Consider the following 22404-nt stretch of genomic DNA (forward strand, 5'->3'; position numbering starts at 1 on the left):
TGCGGACATAAACGTCTGCAAGACTTCCCCTGGTGGTGCACTCTTAGCAACACCGCGCTTCTTCCAACGGTACGGAATGAAGTACCACTACCAGTTACGCAAGTCAGCCTGCAGTTACACAGTGTAGTTTACACTATCGTTGGTCGCCGATCGCCGCTTTCGTGAGCGTGAGTGACAGCAAATGAGGAGAAATTCAAAGACACATTGTATGGATCTTCGTGAATTCTAGTGTAGGCGTGTTGAGTTAGTATCGAGAGGTCGGACGTTTTGACTATTATTTGCGTCATTCGGACAGATATTCTATACAGCGAAGCCGATCTTCGCGAGAAAAGTGTACAAAAGCAATCATCAAAGCTTTCTTGTCTTCTCGCTTGACAGCTCTTTTGAGGTCGTCGAGTGAAAACAACTTGGCCTGAGCGAACGACAAAATATGTTCTCGTTCACTGGGCAACTTACGATCGGCCAGCCAACCACTTAAGATCTTTAGTCGCTCAAAAGTTCCGCCACTAGTCAGTGCTGGTGCCGTCCGAGTGAAAGTATACCTATATGTCGAACTGCACACCGCACGCCGTGCACTTTCAGCCCAAATTTTCCTAGCGTGCAAATCGATATTCAACGCGGCAAAGATGCCACGAAAAATCGCAATGACACGAATTAGCATGAATACATCTGTATGAATGGAACTGATGCGCACACCACGTAGCTCTGGTGGAAATTCACTGTCGAGTGGCGATAATTTCGCCTCTGGAATGTCCATTCGGGTATCGAATAATATGAATGCGATCGTTCTTATCAAGTTTTTATCCGATGTTGTGAACTCTATCTGCAGCTCTTTCAATATTTCATAAAGATGGTCTGATTCCTCATTCATACATAGAACCAAGTGCGCGAACAGGGCGCGCGTCTTGTCAGGCAATATTTTTACTTGGCCAAAATCGATCAAACCGATTTGCTCGAAATTATACAGTATATTGCCTGGGTGAGGATCACTATGAAACATACCCAACTCGAGAATCTGGAAACCAAAACTGGCCAAAAGTTGGGCCAAACTTTTCTGCAGTTGCATGAAAATCTTCGCGGAGTTTGTCCAAGTACCTGACGATATTATCTCTGAAAGTGAATGTCCCTCCATAAAAGTCATTGAAATAACATGTGACGAACAGAACCCATCAATTGGCTTCGGAACCATGACCTTACTGTTTTTACAAATAGACTCTCCTAGGACGCCCATCATGCGTTGTTCCCTGTCGAAGTCAAACTCAAGAGGTACCTATCTCCACAAATCAATATAATATTTCATATATCGTCAATCCCCGTCGTACCTGAGAGGAATATTCTAATAGAATACTTGTGTGATCAAAAGGTAGGAAGATATTCAACTTGTCCATCATCTTGGAAACAAAGAGCATGTTGCGTAAATCAAACTTCATCAGCTTTTTGTTACGAACATTTTGCACTTTTACAGCGACACGTTGCCCGTCAAAAGTGATAGCCTCGTGTACTTGTCCGATTGTCGCTGCGCCAACAGGCCGTGCTTCAAAATATCTAAATATATGGTTTAGCGGAGCCTTCAGACCCAGTTCTATTATTCTCTCGACTTCAAAAATAGACATCGGCACACATTTATCTAAAATGCAGCTGAGAGCTTGAGTGTACTCTCTTGGAAGCAAGTCTGCTTTCGTCGCAAAAACTTGCGCCACCTGCACAAATTGTGTTTGTGAAGCGTAATTTGACAGAGGATATCACTGCCCACCTTTGCATAAAAACCTGATAGATCTAGCACCGCTCTTTTCGTGAGCTCCGCCCCCCAGCGGTGAACAGAACTCCATAATTGCTAGGATTCCATCAGAAGAGAAAGTAAAGGGTTGGACCATCGCACAGCAGCTTCCATTTCACTCTTGGTATACCAACTGTCCCTAAGGTTGTACAAGAGTGAACTTGGGTTTGGGTGGAAGGAGGTGAAAAACCAACAGTACCATATCATCGCCTTCGCATAACCGCAGCTGAGCTTGATTGTAAAGCGGTAAAATTTCATCGCTCGAAACGTCCCTGGGAAGAAAATTCGAGTAAACATAACTAGTCCCTGTTAGCTCCGCGCTGAGTTCAACTGGCTGGATTTGTAGACTTCGACACACCTCCGTCTTAAGCTGAAGTTGCAACATTTCGCACGAAGATGATGTGCAAATCGAACTTCTGAAGAGTGGTAGCAGTTTGCTGTCTGTTTTCTGGGATTTCAGGCCATTTACTGAGCGTGACTTCCATAGCGACGAGTACGCCAGCTGCAGTAACTCGTTACACAAAAGGATTTTGAAAGGCACTTGGTGACGATGAGATAGCTCAAACATAACATGATGAAAACTCTACCTGGTGCAAAAATCTTCAATATTGTGAAAGTTGATAGACGAAGAATCCGAGGCATCCGTTTGTTGAAGCAGTCTCCAGGCATTCGCAATACAGTCGGTTCGTAGTGAATTCTCGGGATCGAATGAAAGGGGGCTGGCAGAAGTGAAGACATACACTACGGTATCAAACTCGAGATTTATGTAGTGGCTGGCAGGAGCCGTTCAGCCAACGTCCCCACTGTCTGGGCCTGAAACTGAAAACACACTGTATCAGTCAGGCGACGGCTCGTTGCTGTAATCGAACCGTCGTTCGTATTCGAGCAACTACGTCGAACGGGTAGGATATGTGTTGACGGTGAACTAGGCAGCGTACTTCCTCCAGAACGCGAGCTGCGATAGGGGTGGGGGAAATTTTACCTGCAAGATGCAAGAGCAAAATTGCAGGTGCAAATTGCAGCTGTTTTGGGGCGTCTTGCGCAAGAGATTAGTGGTGGGCGCCCGCACACGCGGGTGTTTTTAAGGTGCTACAAACACGCGATTCAGGGGCGGCGGCGTCAAAGGGTGAGTCTCATTTTCCCTACGTTTTTAAAGAGACCTACGTTTATCTTAGTGTAAATGAGACTGTTCATAAAAACGCACGCCGTGTCGACACGGCGTAGCGCATTGCTCTGAAATTAGGTCTGTAGGCGTAAAACAATGCCATGCACCATTCAACAAAGTTTCGCATCGATCAGTGCACCAGCACGACGACGGCATAGTAGTTTCTGCGCGCAGCTCTGCCTCCTGCCCGATCACGGAAGTCGATTGACGAGTTATGACTCAAGGAATAAGTGGGGTAAAAGCGGGTAAAACGGGGTTGTCTGGAATGTGAGCCTAAAAAGGTGTACATCCGGTTGGCGTCGGCGAAGACCATAGCGAGTTACTCACGTTTTTCGCGTCACAGGAGAACGTGTCATGAATGTCATATTGACAAAGCGGCGCGCTAAGTAGAAGCACATATGGAAGTTCAGAATGTGATAGGACAACTAGCCGCTTAAGCACCAAATAGATGTGTCCAATTCAAGTTCATCATAGTACACGTGTAATGGATCCTTCACGTTCGCGTACCAATAACGCGAGTCGTTTGAGAGATGGCATTCGTGAGATCAGCGAGGGGACTCGACTGTTCCGACGACTCCGCGGCGAAATCGTCGGCGACACCGTCCGATCGCGTGGATGATGTTCGCGTCATCATGGTTCGAGTGCTCTCCGTCGCTGTGCGAGCGTCGACGATGCGCTCTTCACCTTGCCGTCGTCGACGCAACACGCGTAGTGTAAATGAGACTCTTCCGCCGCGGAAAGTCTCATTTACCCTACGATGTCGTAGGGAAAATGAGACTCTTCGTAGGGCAAATGGGGTCTCTTTAAAAGCGTAGGGTAAATGAGACTTCCCGGCGCAGGGTCCGCGGCTTCCATCAAGCGAGCGAGCGCCGTTTCTCGCGCGCGTCCATCGTCGAGCGCCGATAGTCTTCTGTTCTTATTTTAGCAATCTCCCTTTCACTTTTTCAAGCAAGCTAAAAAATGGCCCCAAAATTAGAGAATTTTAGCAATCTCCCTTTCAGCCTCAGCCGTACCAAAATCGTCTGGTACAAGACTGTTTGTCCATACAAAATGTCTGGTACACTGGTACGCTGGTACGGACCAGCGTGTACCAGGTGCAGCAGGCCTAGACTTGAGTTCTTCTACACTAGTCGAGAGTGCTAAGTCTGCTACCAGAGGAAAGCTCGCGCTGCGAGTTCGTGACTAGACAAGATCCGGTGCTCTACTGCTGCGACAAGATGTTTCGCAATCAATACGATCAGGTACGTTCGACGCTTGCAATCGGTACCTGAAGACAGTTTGTGATCAAATTTGTTTACTTTCTCGTGCAGGACATGTTGACCTGGAGTCCTCAAGGGCGTTTGCACCAGGTGGAATGTGCGTGCTTCACGTGGCTCGATATATGATTTTCTTAACTGAAAATAGATGCGATGGAAGCCGTTAAACAAGGCAGTACTGTCGTAGCGTGTGGGGTAAGTTTTCGCAGTTTGTCAGTACTTCTGAAACTGAACGACAACAGAATCAAAACTGTGTTGTGTTAGCTGCTTTGAAACGTAAACAGTCAAAGTTGTCGTCAATGCAAGGAAAATTGTTTGGCGTGAATGAGCGAGTTGGAGTTGCTGTATCCGGACTTTCAACTGATAGTGCAACATTAGTGAAGTTGCTGCGCGAGGAGAGTGTCCGCGAGGAGTTTGTCTTTGGGCGCGTTGCAAGCCCAAGCAAGCTCGCTTCGTTAGTTTCGAAATCATTGCAGGTGATTTATGCGGAGTGCTATCATTGTTCAAGTTTCACCTCTGTTCTAGATTTCAACACGCGAATCTGCCGGGCGCCCATGCGGCGTTGGCCTCGTTATAGTCGGCTCGAGTGAAGATACCGGGTGCCAGATCTTGCAAACATGTCCGAGTGGAGACGTCTGCCAAATGTGGTGCACGGCTATTGGTCAGTACAAAAGAGATGTTTGTTGGACAATTTTCTAAAGTGTATTATCAGGAGCGAGATCTCAGTCAGCAAGAACTCACTTGGAGAAACACCTGGATGAGCTTAAAGTAGCCACTGTCAACAAGGTACTTTGTCACCTCACATGACGATACTACTCTCATAACGCGGAATACAGGTAATACATATCGCTCTGCGAGCACTGAGCGAATCAAACGTGGACTCCGAAGAGTTGACCTCGGAGGCATGCGAGTTGGCCACAGTGGAATCAAATCTATATGTTTCGAAAAGCCCTGAAGAAGTACAAGTTTACTTAGACCAACTCTAGGTAGATCATATGCTTTATATGTTCTTGAGTGGCTATCGAAACGGCACTTCATTTCGCATCCTCATTCATCACCTTGAAATACGGTTTATTAGTACAAAAAATACTACGCTTTTGTCAAACGTACGCGTCTGTATCCATGTAGGTATAATTTTAGTGGCTGGATGTAGTCTTCGAACCCAAGGGTGCTCATCGCCCACAGTAGATCATCGCCGTTAATAGTTTTTCGCTTCTCACGTTGGCATTTATCACTCGCCCTGGTTGTGTATCAGTTTGGGAACCACTGACAGGAAAGTGAACGTACTCGCTAGTAACAAAACTGATGAACTCAGAAACGCACTCCTGGACCGTTTCCTTTGAGTCTTTGGCAACTTTGGCGTTCGCCGGCAGCGCTTTTTTCATAATCCTACTGATATTCGCTACGGGGAGGAATCGATCCTGCTCGCGAGTATCCAAGTCACCGTGTGACTGGGCCATGAGCTCTTGAAGGAAGCTGTGACCGTGTCAAGGAGCAACACAACTTGAACAGATAGAGATGAACGCACCCCGTGCGAAGGTTAACGATCGTTCTGCTCGGTCACGTTGTCGCCGACGGTGCGAGACTCCGCGGGTCGTCTGCGTACGCGACTAGGCGTGTATGGGGGCTGGTACAGAGCTTAAGGCTGAAAAAGAGATTACTACTAACCCTAACCCAGGCATTTTTAAGCATTTTTAAGCCGCGGGCTGGTCGAATACGCTTGGGAGGTACCGGAATAGGGGTCAAGGTCGACCCCCGGGACTGAGCATTTTGACAAGGACAGCCGCCTATCGATCAATTTTGTGTGGTACCAGCGTGAACCAGGCCGTGCACCCCTACCGAGGAAATACAGCCGTGATAACTCAGCGCGACCGACGTGACCAAACGTTCACACTCTCCCTCTCCGAACCGAGGGTCTGTCAGTCGAAGGCGTCTGCATTTAAGACTGTGCGACTTCGCGCAGTCAAGAAGACTTTCCAATACTCGTTTAAAACCGTGAACGTCGAAAACTTGCCGAAACTAACCGACCGACTAGTTTAACTGAACAGTAGCGATGTCCGCTGAAGCCGATGAGTGAGTAGAACAGGGCTATTTCAATTCACGTGTGATCTTTACACATGCAGTTATGATTACCTTTTCAAAGTTGTTCTAGTTGGCGATTCCGGCGTGGGAAAGTCCAACTTACTCTCAAGATTCACAAGGAATGAGTTTTGTCTCGAGTCCAAGTCTACAATCGGAGTCGAATTCGCAACTAGAACTATCGAGGTACGAAGAATATTCATGAGAATCGCATTACTAGCTTGAAAGATTCGGCCTTTAGATACAAAATAAAATAATCAAAGCACAAATATGGGATACTGCAGGACAAGAGCGCTATCGTGCAATAACCAGTGCATACTACAGGGGTGCAGTCGGAGCTTTACTTGTATATGATGTTACGAATAAAGGTGCGCATATGCGTCGGCAAACCTCAGACTTCTATTCAGTATTGTTGCAGACACATTCGGTAACGTTGAGAAGTGGTTGAGTGAGTTGCGAGATCACGCCGACGCAAATATAGTCATAATGTTGGTCGGTAATAAGTGCGATCTTGCACAGTTGAGGGTCATACAGGCCGTGAAGGCGCAACAATTTGCGGATACAGAAGGTGGAGTTTATATGTATTTTATTTCGAACGAAGCTTAGACTATACACACGCAGATCTTATATTCATAGAAACATCTGCTCTTGATGCTACGAACGTCGAAACGGCATTTATCAACGCTCTATCGAATGTGTACAATGTTGTTTCGAAGGTATGTACATTTTCCTGTTCTTCTTGCCATTGGATCATGATAGTACGTCGACTAGAATCAAGCAGTAAACGCAGAAGAAACTTCAAACAAACAGAATAGAAGTATACTCATTTCTGCTGCAGAGGATGGTTTTCGGCCAAAGTCTAAGTGTTGCAGCACACAATGATTGTGCTCATCATTTCAAAGTCGCCCGAAAGACTCACTTATTTTAGCAGCAATATCTAAATCTCTTCTTCATACAAGTAACGGTACCGTTGATCCGGCAATAGTGGTTGAAAACATGTGTCACTTAATTTCGTCGGCTCGTCGACGCGCGTCTACTGCATCGTTTGCAGATACGAATGTCGCGTTCAAAAGATCGAAACGTCCTCTGACAGAATCCCGACGTTCTAACTATTTCGTGCGCGCGTTCGTCCGCTATGCTTCGTCAAAGTTCAACTTTTTACTTTCTTGAAAAATGTTACACTGACGCATTTCAAATATCATTTCGAAGCGCTGCGAAATGATAAGGAACACGAAGTCCTCAATGAAATAGCGCAACTGTAAGTAGTGTGTACGATGACCGAATCATAATGATGACAATATGTAATACAGAAAACAAAACTGTGAACGTCGAGGTCGCCGCTGGTAACGGTAAAACGCGAGTGTGCATGTTGAAGAGGGCATCATGACAGGCGTTGTAAGCGTAGCGGAGTGTGACGTTCTCGTGTAGATCGGCGAGTCGGCAAATTCACCTGCAGTACGGACGTCTCTCTCGAGCACGTTTGCGAACCGGCGACGCTGCGCTCGCCTCACACAGAGCGTTCGGGTCAGTGGTACCGAGCGGCGTGATCTCGGCAGCTGTCACCGGTGGGACGCTCGCATCAGCGTCAGTGCTCTGATTTCCTCCAACGCCAACTTCATAACCGCCGTGTGCGAAGGCAACGCCGATGTTCTCGGCGTCAATCATATGTTCGGCTCCAATGGGGTCAATTGTTTCGCCGTCATGAGCCGGCGCAGAGGAAGGCGCCTCAGAACCCGTTCGCACTGGAAGTTGAAGTTCACTTTGGGTGAACAAGCGCATCATCATTTCGAGCACATCGTTGGTACGACGCAATTCCTCGATGACCTGTCGCTCGAGCGCCTCTTCTCTCATAGCACGTGTAGGTGACTTATCCGGCGCCATGGTTATCGGATGTACCGACTTGCGACGTGCTGTCGCCGCCGCTGTGCGCTGCTGTAACCGACTGGCAGTGTTCGCAGCCGAAGTGCACCTGTCTTCGTGTCTTAGCGCGAACTCCGGTCTCGCCCGTTCCTTCAGCGTCCTGTACACAGCGGGATCGAGATACGGGGAGTCTGGCGCCACGTAACTGAACACCACAAGAGTCGCTTCTGAATGTTTTTCTTGTCATCGATCGACCTCCCTACTCTCTTGCATTCAAAGTTTGCCCCGAGGCAAAATTTCGTTCGCGCGAGGCCAAATTTGCCCAATTTGGCCTAGCTAAAGCGGCAAAAGTGAAATTTGAGGCGAAATTTTGGACGAAATTTTATCCCCCCCGTGGCAAAATTTCGTGTTTTTCGAAAATCTCGACGAAATTTCGTTATGATCGTCTATCTCCACCCCGGCCTAATTGAATTTTAAAGTCGGCTCGGCTGGACTCTAAAATTCGAAAAATTTCGCCAAAATCTGCCCAAATTTTAGAGTTTTAGCAGTCTCTTTTTCAGCCTTACATTTCCCCAAAGTGTTACATTCCCCCCGACTAAAGCATTCACTGAACGACCGTGCACGCGTCGTTACCGGGTTTCAAGGGCTCAAACACGGCGTCCGAAATTGTATCGACCCCCCATACGCATGGCGCGTGCGCACGGCGCGTGCATGAGTGCAGGGCACGCTTTCGAGCGAATGTAACACGTAGTGACTTTTAATACCCGATCTCTACTACTAGTACCGGATCTACGGTACGAATACAAATGAGTTCTCATTTGAGACTCTCTTCGACGGATATCACCTTCGCACTACATTGGATGTGTCTCCTGAAGGCGCAGGCACCTCATCTTGGGATAAATTTGATGTGGCAGTCGTGTTCAGCTGCTGAGCCCAACCTGGGTCTCTAGTCGTAAAAGTCTGTCCCATGTATCACAGCGTCATCTCGGCCTAAGTACCCACCATATCTTTCGTCTGGATTCAAATCATTCTCGTCTAGCTCTGGCACTAGTTCTGCGGAAGGTGACTCCGTGAAAGAAACACTTGGCGCATGTGTGAGCGATCTCAAATTTTCTCTGACTTGTGCCTTCAGCTGCGTTATGTAGGATGGTGTGTTTAGGTTCTCGATCCAAACGGGCGCATAAGCTCTTAACTTGTAAGCTACATCGGCATAGTATTCGTAGTAATTCTCGTGATACGGTATATCTTCTGCCAGCTTTCGACCTAATAAAGTGGCGGTCTCATTGGCCCAACATCGTGCAACATTTGACTTTGTGTAGCCTCCTCCGCCTGTAACTAGCATGGGTTTTTTAAAACTATTCACGAACGACACACACTCAGCGTGTCCTTTCAAGGAAATATTGAAACAACCGATTCTATCACCTGCCAACGAATCGGCACCGCACTGCAGGACGATTGCACCTGGCTGGAAAACATCCATCACATCCTGCACGACAAACTTGAACAGGTCCACGAAGATCTTGTCATCAATGCCATCATTCAACGGCACGTTCACACTATAATATTTACCAGAGTTAATGCCTATGTCTCGGAGGCCTCCTGTACCGGGGAAGAACATGTCTCCATACTTGTGAAAACTGACCGTCATCACACGATCCGTCACGTAGAAAGCTTCCTCAACACCATCTCCGTGGTGAATATCTATATCGATGTAAAGAACTCTTGCATGGTGCTTCAAAAGTTCGAGTATCGCTAGGACGAGATCGTTGACGTAACAAAACCCAGAAGCCTCGGACTTCTTTGCGTGATGCAGACCACCGGACCAGTTAATGGCGACATCTGAAAGCCCTTGGTTCAATCGTCGTGCGCCGTCGACAGAACCCCCAGTGTATCGTCGACAAAAATCTAACATGTGATCGAAAATAGGGCAATCCTCTCCCAGGTTGAATCTCTGCATTTCGAGTACGTGCTGCTGCTGCTTATCGGGGGTTATTTTTGATAAGAAGGCGATGTAGTCTTCACTGTGAAACTGCGTGAACTCCTCGTTTGTACTCTCTCTCGGCCGATAAACTTGCAAGTGCTTGTGGAGATCGTATGCTAGAATCAAGTTATGCGTCATGCAGAGACGGTGTGGCTTCATGGGATGGTTCGGGCCGTAGTAGTTTCTGCCAACTTCCTCATCGTAGTAGTAGCATATTCTATCCTTCGCGACCATTGAATGCGTTGCGTCTAACTGCATTTCTAATTCTACTTCGCTCCCTGTTCTAGTTCAGCGCCGGTATAACGTGGACTGAAGTAGAATGCTCAGAACCGGGTCATGACCGCGCTCTTCTGGGGTGACCATTCAGTTTCAAAATTAGGGCCGTAGTAGTTTCTGGATTTTGACACGGCGCACACGACGAGTCGTGAATGGACCTCTTTTTGGGGCTCTAACCACCCGGCGAGGGGGTACACGAGAGAAACGCGAGTCACGACCACTGACTATTCCGCTGAGCTTTGCAGAATAAGAATAAGAATAAGGCCATTCTTATTCTGCAAAAAAGCGGAATAAAAGCTTATTATAGGTTAAAATTAAATATGCGACCGATATATACTTAAGCGTATCGCTGTCAGCACGTACCACGGCACCGACGGCTACTTCACTTCCTTCTACCTCGCACACGTCTCTGATGTCAAATGTATGCTTCGCGGGGCTGATACGTGGCTCTTCCTCCCTCTTCGACGTTGTCAAGCGCTCGAGGAAGGGAAGCTTCTTGAGCACCCGCTTCCTCTTGTTCCATGCATCATCGAATTTCGCCTGATCATCGCGCAGCGCGCGCTGCGCGCGCCGTTTTCCGCTTCGCCGTCTTCGCTCATCACCGCGACGCCCGCTTCGTCGACGCCCGCTTCGCGCGCGCTTGACATCGAGCGTCGACGACTACCGCGCGCAAGTACGTGCGCGAGTGCTCAGCCGTGAGAATTCAAATTCAAACTCGCGCGAACCCGCCAACGCCTAAACCCCGGCCGCACCCCCTCGCCCGCGCGCGCGTCGTTCGTCTCTTCTTTGTGCTATTTTCACGCCGTTTGGGCGCAGCGTCGCGCCGCTGTGGCGTCACAGAGCGCAACCTCACATATTGAGAGCTCAAAAGTGACATGTATCAGGAATTTCCTGATACGTATCAAAAATCGGTGATTCCATACTGTTTGCCCATACAAAAAGTCTGATACGTTGATACGCTGATACGGTATCAGTACGTATCAAGCCAAGCAGGCCTACGATCGCGCCCGTTGAGACGGTTGACTCTGCGCTGCCTCGGTCTCCGCTCAAACCTGCCAGCGCCGTATCGTGTTCGCTTTCTCCCATCGACGGTGTAGCAAGCTATGCCGAGGTACGAATCACCTGAGGCTTCCACGCGCACAGCTAAACTCGACTTCAGAGAAATAATTACTGTACAGATAGGCCAATGCGGTAATCAAGTAGGAACAGAGTTCTGGAAGCAGGTACGTTAGCGATATTGCATTTGGCGCTACTGACCTGTTACGAAAGCTGTGCATTGAACACGGCATACGAATGGATGGTACTTTTCACGCCGAAAACGTACCGTCAACAGCAGTTTCAGATCGAAAGGACGTGTTCTTCTATCAGGCAGATGATGACCGGTATGTTCCAAGAGTGCTGGTACGTTGTTCTCACCTCCTCACGACTGGTCTCACATCGAACAAGCTGTTGGATCTAGAACCGCGCGTGATCAATTCGATTCAAAACTCTGCACAACGTTCACTATATAACTATGAAAACTTTTTCGTTGCTCCACACGGTGGAGGAGCAGGGAATAACTGGGCGAACGGGTATACACAAGCGGAGGCTGTTCAGGTGCGATATCAACAGCTTGAAAGATCGCCATGTGTTTAATTATTTTGCTAGGAAGAGCTGATAGAGATGATCGACAGGGAGGCCGATGGTAGCGATAGCCTTGAGGGCTTTGTTTTGTGCCACTCGATCGCAGGCGGTACTGGCTCTGGGATGGGCTCCTATCTATTAGAAGTAAGAGCTAGTTCGATGATGGATGATAACCAAGATTTTAACATATACTGTGCAGGCACTTAGCGATCGTTACGGGAAGAAACTTCTACAAAACTTCAGTGTTTTCCCGAACCAGAACGAGTCGAGTGGTATGTTATTTTATTGTGAAAGATTCAACTCACAACCGCAAAAGATGTTGTCGTGCAGCCGTATAACTCCATTTTGACATTAAAACGTTTGGCAAATTACGCAGACTGTGTCGTCGTTTTGGACAACTCAGCGCTCAACCGTATAGCGGTGGATCATCTAAACATCACCTCACCTACTTTTTCACACACAAACTGTCTTGTATCCAAGGTTATGGCCGCAAGTACTACGACGTTAAGATACCCTGGGTATATGAATAATGATTTAGTTGGTCTTATTGCCGTGCGTTGGTTCTGAACGCATACTGTCGACTTCTCTCAACAAATATTAGGCTCTCATTCCAGTACCGCGGTGTAATTTCCTGATGGCGGGACTCACACCGCTTGCAGAGGATGCGGGGATCAGGACGAGGTAGCTTGGGCATATTACTTAATTCATGGATATATAACCTGTCGTACACAGTGCGACGAAAACGTCAGCATTGGATATGATGCGGAAACTCCTACAAAGCAAAAATGTGATGTGCTCCACATACTCTGGGGCACGTGCTCAAGAGGTTGCTGTTCCGTTATCTTTCTTTCCTCGCGAAAATGATTCCATGTTTAGGGGAAGTTCGTGTCGATTCTAAACATCATCAGAGGGAACATTGAGCCGGTTCAGGTGGGGGTCATCCGCACTTTGAAAACGATGAACTCACAACTCGACAGATTCACAAAAGCTTGCAGCGCATAAGAGAGCGAAAGCTTGCGAATTTTGTTGACTGGGCTCCAGCGAACTATCAAGTGGCCGTAGTGAAGTTCTCACCGTACATACCTAAGTCGACAAGTTTACATGGTCTGCTGCTGGCGAATCACACGAGGTGAGACCTCATTTTTCCTTCCGTCACTTTCTAAAATTATTTTACAGCGTTCGTCACTGGTTTTCGAGGAGCTTGGAGCAGTACGAGAAGCTTATAAGGCGTAGAGCGTTTCTTGATCAGTACGAGCGTTTTGATATGTTTTCGGTAAGTTTTCTATGCTCAGATGTTGCAACAATTACAACTGCGGCCGTTAGAACTCATCCGAGTTTTCGGACTGTCAAGAAGCTGTTGAGACGCTTGTGGCAGAGTATGAGTCGTGCGAGACCGGATCGACAGACACTTAGAACACAGGCGCAGCTACTGAGCGCACTCAGCAATTTACGCGGTAGTGCAGAATAAGCGCGCTATACAGAAAATTTATGCATTGCTAGCCTGTATGTTTGGTGGAGTTTATACTGGGATGGGAATCAGTTGTCAGACTCAACTGGTTTCCAGCTGTCTCAGTGAACGTGTTGGCAAGATAAACGACTCTAGCTCAACTGTAGCCCGCAGCCAGACAACGTAGAAGGTAATCTCGACAGTTTCCAACATGTGTTCATCATTAAAAGCACAATTTTGCGAAGAGACACACCTCTAGCCGCTTGGCGAGCTGTGCTCAAAGTGCTTCAACTGACACCAACCACGCTGCTGTGGCTCTCTCTCTCATAGCACGTGAGCGCCCCGAACTTGTTAGCACACGCAGTACCTGGATGAAAGTAAGTTATTTACAACCTCTTATTCTCGCCCTCTCTACACGGTAATGTCCATTGTCATCCCATGAGTGGGAAAAGTGAGCGACTCTGACCACCCGAATCCCCACTTGACCACGCCAGGATCATCCCGCGACCGCTGTGATCGTGTGTGAAACCGGATAACCCTTCTTGTCTTTTTTTGTATGCTCGACCGGGTGCGCGCAGAAGACGTTCGAACTGTCAAACGCAACGGAGCATGTCGCAACAGGACCTCGTAGAAGTCGTGACGGACGTAGTCGTCGTTCAGGTAAGTGAGTTTTTCACGATCCAACAAAAAGTTAGGAGTCTAAATAACGGTTCAGTATTGTACAAATTTCGATGCCGTCAAAGCATCGACACTGGAAGCAATCCGCGAGTTATTGTTGAGGTATTGTTCACGCACCTGGTCACGGTTGGACTCACCTTGCAAATGTAGATTCTTACAAGATCTAAGTGAAGCAGCGCACAAAAAGGCGACCTCATTGGTCAGTTATGATAGCGTTTTCAAGAGAAGTAACTGAAGTCAGAACTAGGGGAGAACAAACGTCAGCGTACTTGATGTGCTGGAGTTGACGGTTCAGCGCGGTGAAGAGTTGGAGAGTCTTCTCTACCAAGAGCACATAAATGCTGATTCAAGTAGAGCCAAACACCCCGCGCACCTACCGGGTGAGCTTCGTGTGAAGCGAAAGCCAAAAGTAAGTCAAAAGACTCAATTAAGTTGACCGTTTGAATGATGTGGCTGCAGTTACACAGCAAGATTTCTGATGCGACAGGTGTACTACCATCTTTTATACCATCTTATTTGCAGGTACTACCTGGCAAAAATACGGTACGTTCTCCCATAGGTCTCTCATTGCCATTTTCTGACGTGAACACCTCGAATAGTTGGTTGACAGTGGAAGGATAAACCACGCAGTTTCCTCGAATAGTGACAACGAGGTGAGTGGACTATTTGATGCCTTGTCAATCTTTCGTTCTGAACACTCTTGATCGACACAGTCTTCGCAAGTTGAAACGAACGTGCATTTTTTTGAAGGCAATGAGTGTTCAACCGAGAGAAGACCGCTAAACGCGCCCAATAGTGTAAAACTGTACAGATCAGCTGGAGTTCAGGACTCGAATAGTTTGAAGGTGAGCTTGAAGAACGAATTCACTTGCTTTACTGAGGAACACCAGCATTTCGATTTAACGAACCATGCATCGAGCGCTGTTATACCGTATCGTACGTATGATCAGTTTTGCAAATGTCACACACTAATTCTTTCTGCAGAAGTTACTCCGACACCCTCAGAGTCTTCTAAACCAGGATTTCAGCAGCGGGCAATGAAGGAGTCTTTGCTAGTTCAAAGCACTATACACGGTGACTTTTCTGTATACGAGGTCGGCCCAGCAGACGGATAATCAACGTGGGGCCCCATAAGCTACAAAGCTTTGTTGACGACTATGTTTCGACGCGTGCTATTTCAAACATCAAAAGATGAAATAATGTGTAACTTTACGAGCACTTATCAAAAAATTTACTGACATGAGAAAACGCAAAGCTCATCAACGGGCCGTTTATTCCATCAAAGCATACTTGGACGGAATTGCGTGCAGGATTAATACTCGACACCATTCCAATACGACCTACACTTGGTCCGCGAACTACTTTTACGAGATTACCAGCTGCCTAAACAAAGTTACGATGTTCATTCATAAAGTAATAGATTGACGTACTGGGATGACCGTCTGAAGATCCTTTATTGGTGCTGTGAAAGAGTCCGCAGAATCTGGGCAGCGTAGCTCTGCGATACCGTTCGAGAGTGCCGTGATGACGTATTTCTTCTTTGAACTGCGAAGTCGTACAACGATCCCGGTAGCATGTATCTAAGGAAGAGTGAATAAATCATGCATACTTGAATGAACACAGCCAAACCTCGAAACCGTCCTCGTCTCTTTTCTGTGATGTGGTTGAGTTGGTAGGCGTCGGAAATAGGCTCTCCACTCACCTCTTTGCCGTTTAAGTCCATCTTGAACTTGACTGAAGAGCCATCCAAGCTTGTTGGTCGTGTTTCTTGGGAGATAGCAGCTGCCCCTGTTCGTTTTAACTGATCGCGTACAACCTGTGTTGGAAAAGCAAGAAAGAGAAGTTGTGGTGTGTAATATTTTCTCTGTACCTGTTGGTGCTTCTTATCTGCCGTTTCATCTGCATGCATTCGTTTACGCGCAGAGCTTTCGCGCAGTGTGCTATTACTCTCTGGTAGACTGTATCTGATGAAAATACCCTTGTCTGTTTCATCGATTTCACAGACACCCTCTGCCGCGAGGGCGCGGACAAACTCAGTTAGGCTAGTCCACCGAGTGGCTGCCCTGTAAGTGAGAAAAGTCTCGTTAATCAGGTCGAAGATAGTACCATTCATGCGAACGTGTCCTTTATTTGCAATAAGTTGATTATAGAACTTGTTTGCCTCCACGCGTGAGTTGCAGCAGCTTCGCGTGAGTTATACACTTTCAGAAGTTAGAGAGGTGGTTGATGACTTACTTGAGTGCCAGCTCAGATATGAAAGAAGACCGGAACCGTTCAGAAAACCCATCGACCACTTTCCTTTGATTTTGAGCGAAAACGGCGAGTCGATTGATGTGTGCTGGCGACGCGCTATGGCACTTGAAACCGTTCTCATCGCGACACTGTTTTTCACACAACTGGCAGTACCAGCGAAGGCGTTGTAAGCCTTTGGTTTTCAATTGCTTCGAAACCGCTTTCGTACTCATGCACCGCTCCTATTCCAAATTAACAACGACTGTGCACGCCTTCCGAGGGTTCAAACGGTGAGAAGTGTGACGCCTGGATTTGACGCGGACAGGTCTCCTCTTAGGCCACACGGAGTAGGGCTGCACGCCCCGGCACAGATCATACCAGACAATCAGTATGGGTAAACGGTGTTGTACGAGACATTTCCTGGTACACGTCATTTTGAGCCCGGTGGAAAATCCTGATTTATGCCTCCTCAGCGAGGCTCTGGCGCGTGAAAACGACCAAGAGCGCGCAACACGAGACGAGCGAGGCGCGCGCGAACGCGGGGGTGCGACCGGGGTTTAGCAGCGCGGGTTTAGGCGCGACGTGTTTGAAATTTGAATTGATGATTTATTAGCTCAAACGGAAGCCGTCGACGCTCGATGACTCCCGTCGACGAAGCGGGCACCGCGCCGAGGAGCGATGACGAAGCACACATTCGACATCAGAGACGTGCGAGGTAGAAGAAAGTGAAGTAGCCGTCGGTACCGTGGTAGGTGCTGACAGCAACGGTGATGATGATGGAATCAGAGACGACGAAATCCTCTTGCCAGATGACGAGGGAAAAATTTATATCACACCCCCTGGGAGAGTCCCTACATGACGGACGAGTCATGAACCGTCGAGAAATGCATACTTTACATGGTTTAGTACAATCTACAACATCTATAAGAGGTAGTTCCTAATGCTAATTTGCTCGCCTTTGCTAGCCTAGCGTTTGTGTTCATCGACCATCTTCTCGTGCCAGCCCCTCTTCCTGCTCAACGCCGTATCACCCGCCGCGCCTCTCATAGGAATCGCAACCAGGTTCGACATACTGATCACACCATCGCCTTCCATTTTGCTATTCTTGGACATGCTTTGAGACATCTCTCTGTGTGTCTTCAAGTTGTTCATGAAACGTTGGAGTTTGGTGAGGGTGTCTGTGATGTGGGCGGCTTCATCAGGCTCGAACGTAAATTCTGGATCGAGTGCGAGTTGTATCATCTCGATATGCGATTGAACCCAGCGTGCCTTTACACTCACGTTGTCGAAAGCTACACCAAGGCTTCTCCGATGAGTTGGTTGGAAGGCTTCAACATCATCTTGTATCATTGGCACGTCTACATCAAACTCAGTTCTCTCAACATCAGGTTTGCATTGAATGTTGAATGCCTTGAACGTCCAAAGCTCGTTCTCCATGAGCATCGCTTTCATTTTCGGAGCACAAACCTGGCCGTTTCGTCCGAGCGCACAAGAGCACTTTACTTGTGTGTGATCCCTGTCCAACGCACAGTCTTCTAAAGTCTCTAAACCGGACACGTTGTGCACTTCTCCCGAGTAGTTGACTCTATACGACACAGAGAACCGCGTGCCCTCATCGTCCGTTGTTTCTTTCTCAACATCTTTTATGTCATCGATCGTTTTCGCATCGTCTACGACATGAAACATGGCCTTCCTAACACGCGCAGGCGCCATGCTCGTCTCGGCTTGACAGACCTTGTCACAATATCGAGGAATGATTTCGTGCTGTAAGTGATGAATGAGCCAGTCCATGCGACGAGATCGGATATCTCCCTTGCCATCTGCCATGAGGCGAGCCTTCCAACGTCCATGAAACGATTCGATTGATCCAGTTGTCTCCTGCGTCCCATACGTCAACCCGCTTCGAAAGTGTCTCGCCCAAAGCTTCCTATGTCGCCCCCATTGCGTCTCCAAGTAATTTCGAAAGGATCGCCACGTCGTCCACGACGCATCACCGAATTGTTTATCTATTTCTTTCTGCTTATGGTCACAGAATTTCAAAACGCTCGTGTATGCTTTGTCCCAGGCATCGTCATCCTGAAATGTTTCCTTCACCAGCGTCCAAAGCATCTGATACTTCTTGACGTGCTCACGCCAGCATTCTTGAATCTTGTGCGTGGTATACGTTGGATGCTGTGCGATCATCCTCTGCAATATTGCTCGCGTTGTTCGCAGCATCACCACCGACTGCGAGCGGGCGCAAGCGGCGCAGTGTGACTCCGCCGGATCCCACGATACTCGCACTAAATCACCCACGCTGACCGTCTGCGGCGAAACAATCCGAATGGCGTCTGAGTTTAATTCGCTGAATACGTACTGTTTCTTGCATCCACATTTCTTTGACGTTCCGACCACGCGCTTCGTCGCCCGCTTCACGTTCACCGCCGTCATTTGCGAAACAGTCAAGGTGCAGTCATCCGGGCCGCACTCGCAGCAATAGACCACGATATTGGACAATATTTTTGTGGTTTATTCCTCGATCTTTGCTTCCAAAACCTTCGCCCGTCCTGATCCCAGAGACCGTTCACGAAGTCTTCCACTCTACTCTTCTCGATCCACCCGTAGCGCACAGCTTTGCTCCCGGGCCAACCAGTGTCTTCAGTCACGGCCGACAGGTCGAACGGACCGGAGGTGGTTTGGATAGGGTGATGCAGACCGCGACCTCTCTCGCATCTTTGTATCTCAAGAACTCACCGCGAATCCGCACGTCCACGCGCTCGACAACCCCCTTCACAGCATTCTCTCCACCCACCGATTCTTCATCGATGGCGCTGGAGTCACGTGTCGTCTGGAGCCCGGACGATACGTGAAGAGCATCACCGAACGGATCGTCGAAGGGATCATCATCGCACTTGTCTTCCATTCGACCATCGCCCACGCGCGCGATGACAACTGGCGCGACAGGCGTGGAAAAGATAAGACGCGAGGCGAACGTGTTTTTCACCAAGGTAGGAATACTCTATAGTGATATTACTAAAATATACCTAATATGCATTTCTCGACGGTTCATGACTCGTTCGTCATGTAGGGACTCTCCCAGGGGGTGTGATATAAATTTTTCCAACAAAGTTTGCTACCAGTAGTCTGCCTTATTCATCATACGTGAGTGACGGACGACGCGACGACTTCAAGATGAACACAACCGTCGCGGGTCGTTACAGACTCGCGATAGAGAGATGGAACAAGGTTACGAAGTGACGACGTTTCTAAGAACGATGCAGGTAATTCACACCGCATAAACGACATGCAGTTTCACGTTTCTGATCAGGAGCACCTACGAAAATCGGAGGAGGACGTTCAACTTCTGTACAGTAAGTGGCGGTTCCTTGGAACTGTTTTTTTTGTGCACTCAACGAACATAGTGAAAAAAGTGGTGAATTTAGACAGGTTGGCAATGTTAGACGCCTCTGGGTGTGCTCTCTTATCGGAAACCACGCATCTCAATCAAACAGTCGACACTGCTCGTGAGAGTGTGAAATCCGTGCGCTCAAAAATAGCTTGGCTACATCTCTACAGTGAGCAACCTGAAACGGGTAGTCTACGTAAATTGATAGTGAGAGCGAGAATTGCCACGCCAAGGGAGGATGGTTGCGGATACATGGATAAGCAAGAGCTTGCCTTTCGCCGACTACAGTTTGAGAAAGTGTACTGCTTTGGTGGAGGTGAGAGAGACACACAACTACAAATCGATTTCAGTGGTTTCAGCTTGAAGCTGTGCATTCTTGAGCTCGTGCGAAGAGAGTTCCGTCATTACGCTGAATTATTCCAGTTGGCCAACATTCTATTACATGAAGAAACATCTCGACGGGGAGGTTTAAGCTCGTTGTAGAATTACTCTCCACAAATCTCGACCCCGCTTTCGCGGCGTGTACGGTAGCGTTGCATCCAAAGAAGAAACGAGCATCTCAAAATTCACCAGAGGAATTCCGCGTTTGCTTTACCAAACACATATTCAGACCCGTTTAAAAGCATTATCCCATCTTTGAAAGAACACTTCCATTTGTTTTTAGTACGTGCTACTTTCTCGAACTGGCTCAATACAAGGTTTGACGTCGGGGGCTCCATCTCTACGTTGGACTCGTCATTCAATAAAAAATCATACAGATGTTCCATCGCGCACCTAGAGTGTTATCCTCGCTATCTGAACTCAGACTCTCAGTGTCTTTCTGACAAACAGGTTGTGTTCCAGCAGATTCACGCTTCGTACGTACCAGTATTGGTGAGACTATGAACCCATAGATTGAGTGCTGAACATACCTTACGCTTCAAACTATTATTACCCTGTGAGATGAGGTCACTCTAAACGAATGAGCAGATAGCGATTGAAAGATTTACCTCTAAACCAGTTGTCTCCTCTTGAGTCGTTTGCTGAGACTCTGTTCGTGGACTACCAGAAGCGAACTCATGCCGGCCAAATTGTGAAAAGTGGCTTTCGGACCTTGATGAATTATCATTTACGCCACGTTCAATCAATTTCGAAGATGTTTCTAGCGTCGTATCTGCATCTGCTCCAAATATAGAGAGAGCACCAGACTGAAGGAGTTTCCGTTCCCAGGACTGAGCTTAGCTGTAAATCATCGCTGCACACATGAACAAGTAATGATTACCTGTTCTAATTGTTGCAAAATTGTAAAGTCTACGTGTTCTGCTATAAAATCCGGCTGTTCAAACGTTTCAGTGACGCAAGCTCTGAACGAAATAACCACTCACCGCAACATTTTTTATGACTTCACGCATGACGGCCTTGTATTGAGAGGCTATCTCCATAATCCGCAAACGTGAGGTATTCGTGCTTTCACGTCGGTCACAGACCGCCTTGTACTGAATGGCTATCTCCACAGTCCGCAACCGTGAGGGATTAGTCTCTCTGTGGACACGTACCTGGGCCTGCGCCGACTGGGTACGCTGGTTATAGGGGTGAGGAAAATTGATGAACCGGATAAATTTATACTAACCTCCGTGTAAAAAGTGATGCACCGGTTCATGACTCGTGAATTCGTGGAGGGGTCTTTTTTTTCGCGTTTTTTTGTTGAGTTACAACTCAGGGCAAATCGAGGGGGTCGCAACTTTTGCAACATAAATTTATCGTGGGAGAGAAGAAGGGAGTGAGGCATGCAGACCTTCGTAGTCCAAAGTGCGCGCCACCGGATCGTTTGCGTCGTCCAAATCCAAGGAAAGATCGACAGAAATGGGTTCCTCGTGCTTGATGCCGTGCGGTAGCTTGTAATCGTTCGTCCCGTTGGCGTCGAGGATGCATTTAGTGACTGCAGTTTTGACATCCCAGCATCTCTGAAGTCTCTCGCGGTCATGATATTCATGGTATTGCTCCACCACGAGGTTCCAAAACTCGTCCTTATTGGCAGCGCTGTGTTCGATCTGACGTTCGTGCTCTTGAACGTACTTTGATAGCGACCTAAAGAAGCAGAGATCGTTCAAGTTGGTGTCCGGCGAGTTGGCCGGTTGTAACACAAATTTGATCATTGGCATTTGCTTCACATCGATGCGCTTCCGTTCCTTTCCAGCAGCGTTTAAAGCGTCCATGCACTTCACATGAGGCCGTGCGCCATCCATCTGTACAAAGACTATGTCAAAGTCTGCCATTTTCCTATAGATGTCCGGGATCAACTTCTCGGTGACTAACTCGTAGAAGATGTCTGCGTCAACATCACAGTCTTCATCATACACGTCTCCTCGTTTGTGAAACTTGCTGTTTCGCTGCGCAACCTTTTTTTTTGCGCAGCGATACATTCCTATTCGTCCGTCGAAGTCGCCGCACGGTCGCGCAACGGCGCACAGGCCCATCACTTTTTGAACAAAACGCTTGCTCTTCGTTGGCACCCTTGTTCGCCGTTGTTGTCCTGGGTACACCTTCACCGCTCGCTTGCGCAGCATATCCCACCATTTCTCGTCAATATCGATCCATCCTACTTTTTTGCTCTTAGCTACGTTCGGGTATCGCAAGTTTTCCGTCCCCGTCCAAGTGTAATCAAG

At 47.9% G+C, this 22404-nt stretch overlaps 12 protein-coding genes across 12 annotated transcripts; 5 read left to right on the forward strand and 7 right to left on the reverse strand.

Annotated features, from left to right (window-relative positions):
* Window positions 1-283: 283 nt before the first annotated feature.
* On the reverse strand, window positions 284-2515 carry OT_ostta02g01440 (Protein kinase-like domain; the record flags this gene model as incomplete). Its single annotated transcript, XM_022985026.1, has 7 exons — window positions 284-1270; window positions 1323-1700; window positions 1754-1834; window positions 1886-1916; window positions 1977-2083; window positions 2136-2317; window positions 2365-2515. The coding sequence occupies 7 exons, from the start codon at window positions 2513-2515 to the stop codon at window positions 284-286; spliced, it is 1917 nt and encodes a 638-aa protein (XP_022840719.1).
* Window positions 2516-4159: 1644 nt separating this feature from the next.
* OT_ostta02g01460 (Proteasome A-type subunit) lies at window positions 4160-5184 on the forward strand (the record flags this gene model as incomplete). The annotated part of the gene is made up of 7 exons (XM_003074883.1): window positions 4160-4183; window positions 4253-4298; window positions 4347-4393; window positions 4441-4674; window positions 4724-4859; window positions 4911-4984; window positions 5035-5184. The coding sequence occupies 7 exons, from the start codon at window positions 4160-4162 to the stop codon at window positions 5182-5184; spliced, it is 711 nt and encodes a 236-aa protein (XP_003074931.1).
* Window positions 5185-5232: 48 nt separating this feature from the next.
* OT_ostta02g01480 (Histone-fold) lies at window positions 5233-5658 on the reverse strand (the record flags this gene model as incomplete). Its single annotated transcript, XM_003074884.1, has 3 exons — window positions 5233-5256; window positions 5309-5438; window positions 5486-5658. 3 exons carry the CDS (start codon window positions 5656-5658, stop codon window positions 5233-5235), a joined length of 327 nt encoding a protein of 108 aa, XP_003074932.1.
* Window positions 5659-6251: 593 nt separating this feature from the next.
* OT_ostta02g01490 (Small GTPase superfamily, Rab type) lies at window positions 6252-7159 on the forward strand (the record flags this gene model as incomplete). The annotated part of the gene is made up of 6 exons (XM_003074886.1): window positions 6252-6271; window positions 6322-6463; window positions 6519-6645; window positions 6696-6845; window positions 6899-6993; window positions 7049-7159. The coding sequence occupies 6 exons, from the start codon at window positions 6252-6254 to the stop codon at window positions 7157-7159; spliced, it is 645 nt and encodes a 214-aa protein (XP_003074934.1).
* A 564-nt stretch (window positions 7160-7723) lies between these two features.
* Window positions 7724-8158, reverse strand: OT_ostta02g01500 (unnamed product; the record flags this gene model as incomplete). Its single annotated transcript, XM_003074889.1, has 1 exon — window positions 7724-8158. The coding sequence occupies one exon, from the start codon at window positions 8156-8158 to the stop codon at window positions 7724-7726; it is 435 nt and encodes a 144-aa protein (XP_003074937.1).
* Window positions 8159-9083: 925 nt separating this feature from the next.
* Window positions 9084-10376, reverse strand: OT_ostta02g01510 (Histone deacetylase superfamily; the record flags this gene model as incomplete). Its single annotated transcript, XM_022985027.1, has 1 exon — window positions 9084-10376. One exon carries the CDS (start codon window positions 10374-10376, stop codon window positions 9084-9086), a length of 1293 nt encoding a protein of 430 aa, XP_022840720.1.
* Window positions 10377-11497: 1121 nt separating this feature from the next.
* OT_ostta02g01520 (Tubulin/FtsZ, 2-layer sandwich domain) lies at window positions 11498-13430 on the forward strand (the record flags this gene model as incomplete). The annotated part of the gene is made up of 13 exons (XM_022985028.1): window positions 11498-11505; window positions 11554-11617; window positions 11664-11795; window positions 11841-11990; window positions 12042-12161; window positions 12217-12289; window positions 12334-12569; window positions 12619-12698; window positions 12750-12843; window positions 12894-12947; window positions 12995-13146; window positions 13194-13290; window positions 13341-13430. The coding sequence occupies 13 exons, from the start codon at window positions 11498-11500 to the stop codon at window positions 13428-13430; spliced, it is 1350 nt and encodes a 449-aa protein (XP_022840721.1).
* A 643-nt stretch (window positions 13431-14073) lies between these two features.
* Window positions 14074-15257, forward strand: OT_ostta02g01530 (Bromodomain transcription factor; the record flags this gene model as incomplete). The annotated part of the gene is made up of 9 exons (XM_003074898.1): window positions 14074-14124; window positions 14180-14244; window positions 14293-14341; window positions 14390-14551; window positions 14602-14685; window positions 14742-14795; window positions 14856-14987; window positions 15033-15078; window positions 15127-15257. The coding sequence occupies 9 exons, from the start codon at window positions 14074-14076 to the stop codon at window positions 15255-15257; spliced, it is 774 nt and encodes a 257-aa protein (XP_003074946.1).
* Window positions 15258-15351: 94 nt separating this feature from the next.
* Window positions 15352-16607, reverse strand: OT_ostta02g01550 (KOW; the record flags this gene model as incomplete). Its single annotated transcript, XM_022985029.1, has 7 exons — window positions 15352-15525; window positions 15573-15722; window positions 15772-15795; window positions 15845-15958; window positions 16013-16200; window positions 16249-16325; window positions 16378-16607. 7 exons carry the CDS (start codon window positions 16605-16607, stop codon window positions 15352-15354), a joined length of 957 nt encoding a protein of 318 aa, XP_022840722.1.
* A 733-nt stretch (window positions 16608-17340) lies between these two features.
* On the reverse strand, window positions 17341-18804 carry OT_ostta02g01560 (unnamed product; the record flags this gene model as incomplete). Its single annotated transcript, XM_022985030.1, has 1 exon — window positions 17341-18804. The coding sequence occupies one exon, from the start codon at window positions 18802-18804 to the stop codon at window positions 17341-17343; it is 1464 nt and encodes a 487-aa protein (XP_022840723.1).
* Window positions 18805-19657: 853 nt separating this feature from the next.
* OT_ostta02g01580 (unnamed product) lies at window positions 19658-20242 on the forward strand (the record flags this gene model as incomplete). Its single annotated transcript, XM_003074907.2, has 1 exon — window positions 19658-20242. One exon carries the CDS (start codon window positions 19658-19660, stop codon window positions 20240-20242), a length of 585 nt encoding a protein of 194 aa, XP_003074955.2.
* Window positions 20243-20325: 83 nt separating this feature from the next.
* Window positions 20326-21180, reverse strand: OT_ostta02g01590 (Transcription factor IIA, beta-barrel; the record flags this gene model as incomplete). The annotated part of the gene is made up of 7 exons (XM_003074908.1): window positions 20326-20480; window positions 20534-20612; window positions 20671-20694; window positions 20749-20800; window positions 20852-20970; window positions 21021-21074; window positions 21124-21180. 7 exons carry the CDS (start codon window positions 21178-21180, stop codon window positions 20326-20328), a joined length of 540 nt encoding a protein of 179 aa, XP_003074956.1.
* Between the last annotated feature and the right edge of the window lie 1224 nt (window positions 21181-22404).

Source organism: Ostreococcus tauri (genome assembly GCF_000214015.3).
Source record: "Ostreococcus tauri WGS project CAID00000000 data, contig chromosome 02, whole genome shotgun sequence".
NCBI classification, from domain to species: domain Eukaryota; kingdom Viridiplantae; phylum Chlorophyta; class Mamiellophyceae; order Mamiellales; family Bathycoccaceae; genus Ostreococcus; species Ostreococcus tauri.